Source organism: Melanotaenia boesemani, chromosome 10 (assembly GCF_017639745.1).
Source record: "Melanotaenia boesemani isolate fMelBoe1 chromosome 10, fMelBoe1.pri, whole genome shotgun sequence".
Classification (NCBI taxonomy): domain Eukaryota; kingdom Metazoa; phylum Chordata; class Actinopteri; order Atheriniformes; family Melanotaeniidae; genus Melanotaenia; species Melanotaenia boesemani.
Window position 1 is genome coordinate 29,064,567 of NC_055691.1, and position 12,386 is coordinate 29,076,952.

General features: G+C 37.2%; 1 protein-coding gene across 1 annotated transcript; it reads right to left on the minus strand.

Annotated features, from left to right (window-relative positions):
* Positions 1-1,498: 1,498 nt before the first annotated feature.
* Positions 1,499-8,907, minus strand: rbm28 (RNA binding motif protein 28). Its single transcript, XM_041997956.1, is given in 21 exon segments — positions 1,499-2,525; positions 2,881-2,995; positions 3,521-3,573; positions 3,575-3,660; positions 4,613-4,727; positions 4,824-4,898; positions 5,070-5,219; positions 5,405-5,563; positions 5,661-5,725; positions 5,872-6,007; positions 6,125-6,198; positions 6,297-6,406; positions 6,519-6,585; positions 6,686-6,906; positions 7,002-7,095; positions 7,479-7,550; positions 7,648-7,740; positions 7,840-7,915; positions 7,989-8,092; positions 8,187-8,333; positions 8,564-8,907. Coding segments are annotated over 21 exon segments (2,268 nt in total). The 5' UTR covers positions 8,682-8,907; the 3' UTR covers positions 1,499-2,387.
* Positions 8,908-12,386: the final 3,479 nt, after the last annotated feature.

The following is a 12,386-nucleotide window of genomic DNA, read 5'->3' on the forward strand; positions in this document are numbered from 1 at the left end:
TGAGACTATATAGAGTTCCACAAATGAAAAAACGTTTTATTGACATGTCTTAATTTGATCATTACATTGTACTTTTTATTTTAAAGTGCTCACCCTAATATTTGTCTAGAACAATTACTAATAGGGGTAAGGGGGCGGCAGCTACATTTATGATTACTCCTCAAAAAATAACTAAGTGGAGTTGTTGTAAAGTACTTCTACCCTGTAATTCAAATATGTTATTTAATATTCATCAAAGATATATTTAACTTGCTTCCTGTCTCCTGTAGCAACTCAGATGGTTTTCTGGGTGTGAGATGGGGAGAAGTAAGGGGGCGGATGTCTGGAATTGGAGGAGGGGGTCGGCTAAGGGAGTAAAAGATGAGTCAACAGCACTTCACTATAAGATGTTCTAATGTAGCTTAACGGTGGCATATGCTCATCCCATCCAAGGTAAGGCAACTTTCCACTCCATCTCTTTGCATGTTTTCACCTCCTCAACTCAGCCTTTAGATTTCCTTAATGTCACCACTGTGCTCACGATCACACTTGGTCTAACTCCATTTAACTTGTTATACCTTTTGGGATCTTCAATATTAAATGAAGTATTAAAATATGCCAATACGCATGAGTTTAACCGTTTTGTGAAATAAACTGAAGCACAGTAGAAAACTTAGTGCTAACCACTAACTAATCTTTTAGTAAGAGCTGTAAAAAAAGTGAAATCCTATCTCTAATAATGTTGCTTTCTGTCCTAGGAACTATTACTCTTCTATATTCTGTATATCCAAGGAAATACTTCCATTATGTACTACATTTTGGTGCTCCTGGTCTCTCTCTTCCAAGTTTTCAGCATGGATACAGCAGCTCCACTGCCAAAGGAAAAGACCAATTTAACACCTATATATCAATTAATTTATCAGCTGCAGATCAGGCTGAAGGATCAGGACAAGGACTCACAGGTAATATTTCCAGTTCTGTTTTTTGTGTTTTTAAAGTTTGTTTTTGACTGATTCATGTTCTGCTTGCTGCACAGGCTCCTAGCGTGACATCCACTCCAAGTGAAAATGAGATCAGTATTGGCTCAATGGCAGTGATCCTTGAAGCTTTAAACAACCTGATCGATAAAAATCTGAGCAGTGTCGATCAAATCAAGAGTGATATGTCAGACCTGGTGAATAACCTAACTACAGTACAGATGCACTGCAATGAACTGCAAGTAAACACACCAAAACCTGCTTGGCTGGAACATCTAGAGCTTCAACAGAGATTTTCTACCAGGATTTTCAGCATGGTTATCAAGAGAGCGATGCACCTTCTCACAGTGCTGGAAAATATGTTGCACAAGTTTGCAACTTGCTAACAAATGGAAATTAGAACCAACATTTGTACGTCTTTGTCCTGTTTATTAGACGAAGTCTGAAAGAGGGGTTTCCAACTTTGGAATTTGCACTTTACATGATGAATTTGTTTCCTGAATTTTCTATTAAAGTATGTTTGCTGCATTATATACTTTCCTTTTTACAAAGATGCTTATTCAAAACCTTTTGCATGCTTTGCACAGAAGGACAGTTTAGTATGCTGCATAATCTTGACTGTCATCCCAGGAAATTCACAAAAACTGAATTGAAACCTGCTACAGATGATTTTGTAAAACCTAAAAGAGGGTTGAAAGGCAACTTTATTTTTTATGCAATACAAACCACTCAAACATGACTATGTCAACATTTTTGTACTGTTGGCACTATTTCTTTTACTCCTGTATTAAACTATTTGATATATATTAAATGATATTTTCTAATGTGACAGTGTGTGTTGAGCTTAAAAATGGGCTGAAGAAAACAGATAAATATGGATTTAATACATTATATAGATCAACAGCGAAACACAGCCCGCAGCTGTTTTTATATATTCAGAAAAAGTTATGCACACACAACTACTTTCGTACATATCCTCACAGTGGTTTAAAAAAATGTGAGCATGGCTTCGTAAAACAGAAATAATGGGTGAATTTTCAGATGTCTGAAATTTCTTCTGTACAATTTAACACAGCTTTGAAGATAGAAAGAAAAAATATTTATTCCTCCCACCGTCCAAAGACATGCATGTTAGGTTAATTGATTACTCTAAATTCTCCATAGGAGTGTGTGCGAGTGTGAGTGGTTGCCCTGCGATGGACTGGTGACCTGTCCGGGGTGTACCCTGCCTCTCACCTGTTAATGCTGGGATAGGCTCCAGCTTACCCGCAACCCATAACGGACCAAGAGGTAAAGAGAAGGAATGAATGAAAAATATTTATTACTAAAACTTGGGATGTCAAATAAAGAGGGACACTTCATTCAGTACATTTTTTGTCTCTCAAACACACTCACTCACCCACCCACGAACACACCCCCACACACACACGATTAACTTTCAAACCACTTGCTTCTTTTGATTGTTGGATTCTTGTTACTGGTGTCGATCAGTTTCTTCTTATACTGTTCCACCAGGCTGTCAAAACGGTCCCCATCCCTGCTCTTGAACTGCCTCTTAGCAGTTTTCACCTTGGAAAAAAAACAAAAAGAAAATATTCTAGTATTACAAATTTATAAAAAATTAATAAATACATAAAAGAAGGTAAAAACAGGAGAGTTACATTGTTCTATCGGTAATTATTTTTTCTACACTTTCTTATAAAACATTTTCTTCATATCGAATTTTAAACTGCATTTTTATTTTCTATTTTTTCTTTTCAGCTATCTCAAAGTTTAGATCTTGGAGCTTTTTTAAGTGTCAAAATGGCCTATGAGGGAAATCCAACATCACATTCTCAAATTAGAGCCACTAAATTCTGTAGTTTTAGCAGTTTTCAGAGACCGGTCCTCTGGATAGAGCTTCAAAATCATGATAAGTATAAACCTGTTTTCTGGGTTGCACAGGCTTTTCGATCTTCCGCCTCTGATGCTCGTTCCATTTGGTTCCTGGTTTTGCTTTCTTGGGAGGTGGGGCCTGTTGCTTCCCCTTGTCACGCATTCTGCAAAGAACAGAGTCCACGATCAATCAGTCAATCGCTTAATCCTGAGTTTGGGTTTTAATTTGGTTGGTCTGTTTCAAACCTTCTTAAAAGTTTAAAAAACAGGTTGACAACTAGACTGTTCAAGCTCTTATACTTAAAAGTGATTCTCACACCAGGGGCTGGGATTGAATGTGTGTGTGTGTGTGTGTGTGTGTGTGTGTGTGTGTGTGTGTGTGTGTGTGTGTGTGTGTGTGTGTGTGTGTGTGTGTGTTAATTTAAGCATCATAGTGTAAATGCATGAATCTGTAAAAGGTGGCATATTCTGGCATTTCTTTTCTATTCTGGCCGATTTATTTTGGCTTGAAAAGCTTTAGAAACAACAAAAAACCTGTAAGGAAGATCTGCAAACTCATGAATCCATTGTTACATCACATAAGACCTCAAAATTATGGAAGTAACTGTTTTTGTCAGGATTAATGAGAGTCAATACAAAGTCATGACGAGAGCATTGTAAACAGGTGAATAGTAACAGTGAGAAAAGACCTGATCTTCGGTCCCCGACGCGACGGCATAGGTAGAACCTTTTTCCGTTTTTTTTCCATTCTGCAAATCTACATACTCAATTTCAGAGTTGGTCCGGAAACCTGAAAAGCGTCCGTCTTGTTTCTGCCTTTCAGGGATACCTGACAAACAGACAAGTGGAAAGAAAACATTCAAAGGGTAAGAACAAGGTGAAGGGTGACAGAAGAAACACATTCAAATCCTAAATGTATCTTGTTATCCATCCTTTTCTTTTTAACATATATTTACCCAATATTAGCACTGTACACTTATATGTGTAAAACTTGTTTCACAAGTTTGTATCAAATCATATTTTAAAAACATTAAAAATAATTTAAGGTTAAATGACAAAAGTTGAGCTAGTTGGCCAGAAATTCTGAATATGAAAATAATTGCTCACATTACAAAAGTATTCATGTTTTTCCTAATTTTCTCCATTTTTGTGTTGGTTAAAATCTATCATTTAATTAGATTTTGTGGGAAGTTTTATGGGACCTGAATGAGCTGAAATGCTCCACACTTGTATTTGTCCAAAGGACCACTATAAGACATGCGCTCCAAAGAGCTGGGTTGGCCAAGAACACAATAAGTTTACTTTCAGAAAGGTTTAGCCAAAGCTCAGCATGTGAAAGATTTCACAAACACGTAGAAGAAGGTCCTCTGGTCTAGAAAAAACATTGAAATTACGAGAAATTATTGAGGATAACCCATTTTTATCATCCAGAGACAGAGGTTCACGTTCCAGGAGGTCAAAGACTCTAAAGTGTAAATATGTTGGAACGGTCTAGTCAGAGCTCACAGCTCAGATTATATGGCTTGACTTTGCTGCAGTAAAAAGTTTAAAAACTATTTCCAAGATAAGCACTTCATTGCTGTACAGGTTTTTAGGCAAAGGAAAAAAAACACATCACTCTACGTCCACTGTGTCACTGTAATAAAAAGAGGAAGCTACCAAAAGGAGGACTAAAATTGTGATGCAGCTCAAAAAGATGAAAAAAGAGAAAAAGAGAACAACAATGACCTGCATGATTTTTCAAAAGAGAAACCACAAATACATCTCATCATATTTTCTACCTTGCTCTCTCTGTGTTGGTGCTCTGTTCCCTCCCTTCCTCGCTCCTTTGCCATCTCCAGATATTTGGGACTGAGGTTTTTCTCCTCCTCTTGCAGACTGATTTTGCAAGAAATCCTGCAAACATAACAAAGCCTCACTTTCCATTGGGGGGGAAAAAAAAGTTGTGTTCCTCCAGAAATTTGAACAGGAAATTTAGGCTGCAACATATACCTTGTTTTTTTGTTGTCGCTTTTCTTTTATTTTGAGTTTTCTTGAATCCTCCAGGGAAAACTCAACAATGGGTCTCTGCAGAATGACACAAAAGACGAAATTTACTTTGTAGATATACCTTAGTATGTAAACAAAAAAAGGGAATATGACAAAGTCTGTTACATAATCTAATAAAATTCAGTCAGAACTAAAGATGATTTGAAATAAAAATGTTGATTTCAGCATTAATATAAAAAAAAAAAGTACCTTGTGCGAGCTAAAGATGTCAGGGTTGTTGTTAAGGTAACGGAGAGTGCTGAGAGCATGCTCGTGGTCCTGAAACTGAACAAAGCCAAAACCTAGCGACTGTCCCATTACCTGACCCTTGACTGGCTTCTTGTCATACATGACTCGGCACTTAAAAGAGAAGCAGAAAGCAAACAAACAAGCGTGAAAAATCAAATGAGCACAACATCCCTGACAGTCCAAACAGACACAGTATCACCCACCAGGTCCCCATTTAAACCTTCAGAGACCTGAAATGACCGACAATCAGTTTAGTGCTGTTTAATAAACTGTCAACCACTAAGATACAATCTCACCTCTGTTATCCGAGCTCCTTTGACTCCTTTTACAGCTCGAAAGCAAAGTGCTTTGAGTTTTTTGTTGTCCACTGACTTTGGCAGGTTATGGATACACAGGCGAGTCTTTGACACAAACACATTAATGTCCCGAAGCTTGGCTCTCTTTATGTCTTCAAACTAGGAGTCAAGGAAGGAGTTATCAAAACAAGACCTGAATGTTAGATTAAGTATTATGCACTGGAAAATTTTCTCAAAAGGTAAAAATTTGACTCACTCGAGCTCTTTTGGTCATGTCTGCCTCAGATACACCCTCTGCAGCCTGGCTTCCAGGACGGATCACTGAGAGTTCACAAGAAAAATCAAAAATACACGCTTTCAGGTAGATTTCTTAAGTAACTGGAAATTAGTTGGCATGTTAAATCCCTTATTGGGTTATTCATGATTTAAAAACAAGTAACCAAGCAGCACAAAACACACGGACTCACATCCCTCTCTGGCCAGGTAAAGATTTCTGATGCCCGTCTCTACTTTTGTCTTATTGTCCTTCATCTTCACAGCATCTTCTCTGCTCACTGCTGCAACAATAAACAGCTTCCTGCCATCCACACGGATGCCACCATTCTACAACAAGACAGCAACATGAACTCAACATATCACTGAACAGGACAGCTGATGAAAACATATAGTAGAACATGCAAAAGAGAATTTAGACTCCACACATGTCTGATGGTACATTACCTCTGCCTCATTTTGCGCTGCAGCCATGCATTTGTCTGCTGCCTCTTTTGTCTTAAACTGAGCAAATGCACAGCCTGATGAAATATAAAATAAAAAAAAAAGAGAAAGCTTTATCAACCAGTGTTCTATAACAACAGGAAAGGAGTATTTAACTCAAGCATTGCTGACTGACCTTTTGAATGTTCTGTGTCTGGGTGGAGAACAATCTTTATATAGTTAAGCTCTCCGTATTGAAGGAGAACTTCCTCGAGACCCTCCTCGTCTGTGTCAAACGACAAGTTCCTAAATCCCAAATTAACAAATGATATCTCAATAAATAAATATGACTGGTTGAAGAGCTTGTTGGATGTGAGACTGACATGAAAAAAGTAGGTTTAGGATTAAGCAGACAAACCTGATGAAAACAGTTCGACCTTCTTTTACATCTGAAGGCAGAAGATTCTTTGAGGGTTTCTTTTGCACTACAGATAAAAACAGTCGAGAAGCGACATCATGTCTTTTCTTTGTTAAATGAAAGACAAAACTTCAGATTAAAAAAAAGAGAAATATCAGAATGTGTACCAGACTGATCTTCTTCATCCTCCTCATCCTCACTGTCATCTTGATCATCGTTTGAATCAAAAGTACTCCCTTCATCCTCCTCCTCCTCCTCCTCATCCTCCTCCTTCTCATCATCATCATCTTCATCCTCCTCCTCCTCATCATCTTCTTCACCCTCCTCACTGTTATCATCACTTGACTGAGATTCCTCCATCTGCTGCGCAGCTGCTTTTGAAACAATTCTGTAAATTTTGACACAAGAAGAACCAGAGCTGTTACTCCGTGTGTAACACTGGCTATCGTACAAACAGAGCTGCTCATGAACTACGGTTCACACTTTTTCTTCTCAGGTGCAGCTTCTTTCTTTTCTTCATCCTCGTCTTCAGTCTCGCTTTCTGTGTCGGTGCTTGCGTCTTTTGTACTTTTATTTCCTAAGAAGAAAATAAAATTATTTTAAGACCAACCTATACTTCCAACAGCAAAGTGAGCGTACATGGGTAAACATGAACATGCAAAGGGGACCTTGAAAGAAGACCAGAAAAAGGTTGGAAAGAGGCAATTCAGACTGCATGTGGCGGCCCATGTAAATCTATGCAAACCAAGCTTGTGTCTTTGGAAAAGAGTTCCATTTATCAATGCCAATCGGTTGCTCTTTTCCTTCCCAGTGCGAGGCAGATAATGGAAACCCATACATGCACACAGGCTGGGTACATGGATGCAAAATCCACACATTGACCAGGGTTAACTACATAGTGCTGCAATGAGCAAATACAAAGTACATGTGAATTACAGGTGGACTTTAGGGAAAGATTACCTGAACCTGAAGGGTGCTGTGAAGCAATATACTTGTCTTTCGGTACAGCCCAGTCAACTGCTACCTGTCGACCTTTCAATGAAACGAAACAAAAAAAAAAACATGTGTACAAAATGTATGAAATTTAAGTTACTGATGCTTCTCACACACATCTGTTCTATTGACCAACCTTTTATCTCCTTCAGATTCATGGCTTTAAGCGCCTTTCCAGCCCCAGACACTGTTTTAAACAGGACAAATGCAAATCCACGCATCTTCCCATCTACAAAAGAAGGAATCAATTTATACATAGTGAAACTGTTCTTCTCAAGGATTAAGTAAGAATATTTACAAGTATGTGTGTGTTTTTTGTTTGTTTTACCAGGTTTGAGAGGAATTTTGGCCTCAACAACTGTTCCAAATTTTCCAAATACTTCTTTTAGATCATCCTCTGTGCACTGTAACACAAGACAAATATCAGTAAATGTTTGTGTCATAGCTTGCATTTTACTATCATTCATTACACTTTACCTTAAAACTGAGATTTCTTATAATAAGTCTGGATTTCAGAAGGTTTTTCTTCATGCCTTTACTTTCCTGCTCATTTTTATGTGGGACTGCTATTGCTTCTTTGTCTGGAAAAGAAAAGATGTAAACATTATCACAGGGACAGAAACCAGAACCAGCTTTCTCCTTCTCACTTGCCATTAAACGTGCATTAAAACAAACCTGCTCTGTGTTTATCTTTACGTTTCTTCTTCGCCAAAGTCAGAGACAACTTCTTTCCGTCGTATTCTTTGATTTCTTTCAAGGCTCGCTCCGCATCTTCTTCCATTGAATATGTGACAAATCCAAAACCCCGGCATTTCTCTGCCCCTAATATAATAATAATAATAATAATAATAATACTAATAATAATAATAATAATAATAATAACAACAACAACAAATTATCTGCGGACTTTTTAGTGTTTTGTTTTTTAATGATCAGACTCAGTTTAGTACTAAATATGTCGGACTAATAAACCTAATTACACTGATTTTTTATTTATTTATTTACTTACTTACTTTCAGAAAAACATGTTTTAATAAAAGCGACAACAATACCTTTTTCTCTGACCACGAAACACTGTTTAACCGGACCAATTTCTGAGAATATTTCCTCAAGGCGCTGGTTTGTAGCGGAGTCTGGTAACGAACCAACGAATATGGTCTGTGCAGGCATGGCTCTACCGATAGCTAACCGCTAACGTGTGGCTCGGTAAAAACTCACAAACTAAAGTCTAGTTTGTTAACAAGTCAGCACGGAACGTTTCTGTCAAACTGTTAGATAGCACACCATTTAGCGACAAATATAATCACTATGGACATTTTTCAGTTGAAGGCCACTAACTGTGAATTAAGTCGCATGTTTACATACGAGGGCAGCCATCTTGAAAACTAAGCGGAAGCTGGACAAGCTCGTTCGGAGGAAAAAAACGGGCTGCTTCGCCACCTATCGTCCCGGAGGTCACGCATTGCGATAACGCAGTAATTAGGTCAACACATAATAATGAAGCAAATAAATATAGATGTAATATGACCATAATGTCATGAAAGACTAAGATAATTTCTTAAAAAAATAACATAAATAATAAAAAAATAAGTAAAATCTTAATTCAAAGTATTTTACATTACCCTATTGTACACCCTCCTTCTCTTCAACATGTTTATTGTGGGCGTATGTAAATACAGGATTAGTGTTTAAATTAAAGCCATTAGCTGCTGACAATTTATGCAGTGAATATGATGCTTTGTGCTTAAAAATCACAGCTGCATTTCCTAACTCGGTGTGTTGTGTTCGATTTTGACTGATCATATTTTCAGTAATATTGTAGAAGAGAAGACTCAAGAATAGTCCAAAATCTGATTTGACCAAATAAATGGTATGATAACAGCATCCACCTTCAGAGCAACCATAAAGACAGACATCAAAAAGCCCTCAGTGTCTCTGATATGAAAAAATGCTACCCAAAGTCTATAGTTTCACCACAGAGCCTACCAGGTATTTATGCCTATACTATGAATTGAAGTAATATAAACTGGGTTTTTGTGCTACTTTAAAACTCAGTCTGTATCTATAGAATTTAATCTGAACCAGTCATATCATAGAATTTTCCACACTGCAGTAAGACATCAAAAATATCTAGCCTGATGTTCATTTACAGATGGGGTTGTAAGCATGAGGAGCTGGCAAGAAAATACTATGAAATGCAGCATCGCCTCTAAGTATGAGCAGGGAACTATCAGACTAAAGCAGGATCATGTGTACTATTATCAAGTACAAATGCAGCTGTTTGTTACACACAGACAGTATTATGATTTTATCCTCTGAACTGAAAGAGACAGTACTTCACCTTTTGTTGAACGTGTGACAGCAAGTGTGGCACATTTTAATAAAATGGACTGTGTGAAAGTCCTTTTTATTGTATCATTCCAGAGCTCTTTGCCGAGTCTTTTTCAGCACCAAAGCCAGCAGCAACATCTGCTGACCATCAACAATGGTGCTACAGTCAAGAGCCAGAGTGGGGAATATATTAGTGGTCACCTCAGGTCTTTGTTCAGTTAAAAAGTTTAACATAACTTGTCTTCATATGAGAAGAATTCCAAAACAATGGAAAAGTCCTAGCTGCAGAAAGATTATCAGCTCACAAAAACAGAAAGCCCTGACAAACTGAACAGGGCCCTTTTTTGTAACCTTGTCATAGCAAATTGAGTTTAAGGCATAATTTAGCATACCAGTCTGTTCAAAAGAAATTTTGTCACATGCAACAAGGATCTAACTGTTTCTTGCCACGAGTGAATTGAAGCTTTAATTCAGTCTGATAAGAATGTACAGAGTACAAAGTCTCCTGGGAGCAAATGAGACGAAAAATTACTTTGCTCTGTAATGAACTTCTCCCTTCCATCCACTGGAGATTAAACAAGTGGAACCTTGTGGGGTAATGGCAATTAAATATTTGATTTTATGGTGTGACTTGTGTGTAGACTTGGTAACTCGGTTTCTACAAAAATATTTCAAAACAGTCAATAATTCAAACTGTCTATTCAAGCAGACTGTTCCTAAATGCTGATGTTACAGATTTTCTCAATGATTCTCCATTGAGCCAGCTTACAAGCCTTGGCACTAGTCTACAATACATGACACTAATACTGTGCTTAAAAAGCTTTGAAACAGTGGTCAAATTAATGCTAAAATAATGAGCCAAAAAGTCAAGACAAATTTAATTCTCATCTTAATTACCGCTAACAGGTACTGCTGAATAATGATAGGCTTCACTTATACTTTAGATAGGGAGCTATGACATTAAAAACGGCCATAAGTAGCAAATATGTTGATAAAACAGTGAGAATATTAACCTTGCTATCATTGTTTTGCAGACTCGTCTAATTTATTCCAGTTTTATTCGTTTTCTCACTTAATAACATGTTTTCAGTCGTCAGAGCTTGGCATTCAAACCCAAGAGATTTGATTTGTTTCTTGTAGTTTTTACTGGAACACGGTGGTGTTTCTGGAGGGTTTTCAGGAGTAGGCTGGAAATCTTTTCAGCTTCTTTGTGAGCTGGTTTCTGCAAAGTGACTTCCTCAGTGAGATGGTCTGCAGGAGGCTGCTGTTGACTTCTTGGCTCGCTCTCTTCTTTGGAGTTTGCTCTTCTGCCTCTTGTAAATAAACATAGTTCAAGGCTTAGATGTAGATGTAAACCTGACTTAACATGAATCACTATGCTGTTCCTTGCAGTTTTCACAAGAACAGACATGTAAACAGCACGCGTGCAGACACGAAAGCATGTAAAATAAAGAAATTATAAAGTTTAGGAAATGCTGGATTCTGAGCTGATATGAAGTGGTCGCTGCATTAGCGGAATACATTTCCTGTGGGGTTCCACGGCTCCGTTTTCTTATCAGCACGTTTGATGGCAGTTATCCAGCGCTCTTTACTTTCTTGATCATTGGGAATTCTGTAAAATGCTCGTCCTAGGCTCTTCTGGCATCCCGGGACTCAGCAGATATCCACCATATTTACTGTTTAGTTTACAAGTTTAGCTTTCGACTGTTGAACACCGGGATTGTGTGACGGTAGCTACCGGAGCGGCAAAATGTTGCATCATTCATGACATCTGCCACTAGGTGGAGGCATCATGTAAGACAAGCATATTATGTAGTAAAGCGCATGCGCAGATAAGGTTTTGTGTACCAGTTTGTTTTCACTATAGACCGTATCATATTTTATTTATGATTATTTTTTGCTGTAGAATTAATTATTTACACTTTTGTGAACCTTATTTATAACAACTGTGCTTTTGAATGTCAATTTATTTTTAATCAATTATTGATTCTCTTAAAAAAATAGAATGTTAAATTATAATTAATCAATTATTTATTTATTTCTTCCATCCCAGTGCAAACATCCAAATGACTGTTGATCTTGGCTTTACAATCATGCGTTTTGGGGTTTATGTTCTGGTTTTGAATGAGCTACCTTTTTTTATATGATGTAAATATATATATATATACAGTACAGACCAAAAGTTTGGACACACCTTCTCATGCCAAGAGTGTGCAAAGCAGTAATCAAAGCAAAAGGTGGCTACTTTGAAGAACCTAGAATATGACATATTTTCAGTTGTTTCACACTTTTTGGTTATGTACTATACTTCCACATGTGTTAATTCATAGTTTGGATGCCTTCAGTGTGAATCTACAATGTTCATAGTCATGAAAATAAAGAAAACTCTTTGAATGAGAAGGTGTGTCCAAACTTTTGGTCTGTACTGTATATATATATATATATATATATATATATATATATATATATATATTTACTGAGATAAATAAAAAAAAAACTCAAAATTCCAAACAAGATTTAGTCATATTTATTTAAAAACTGCAC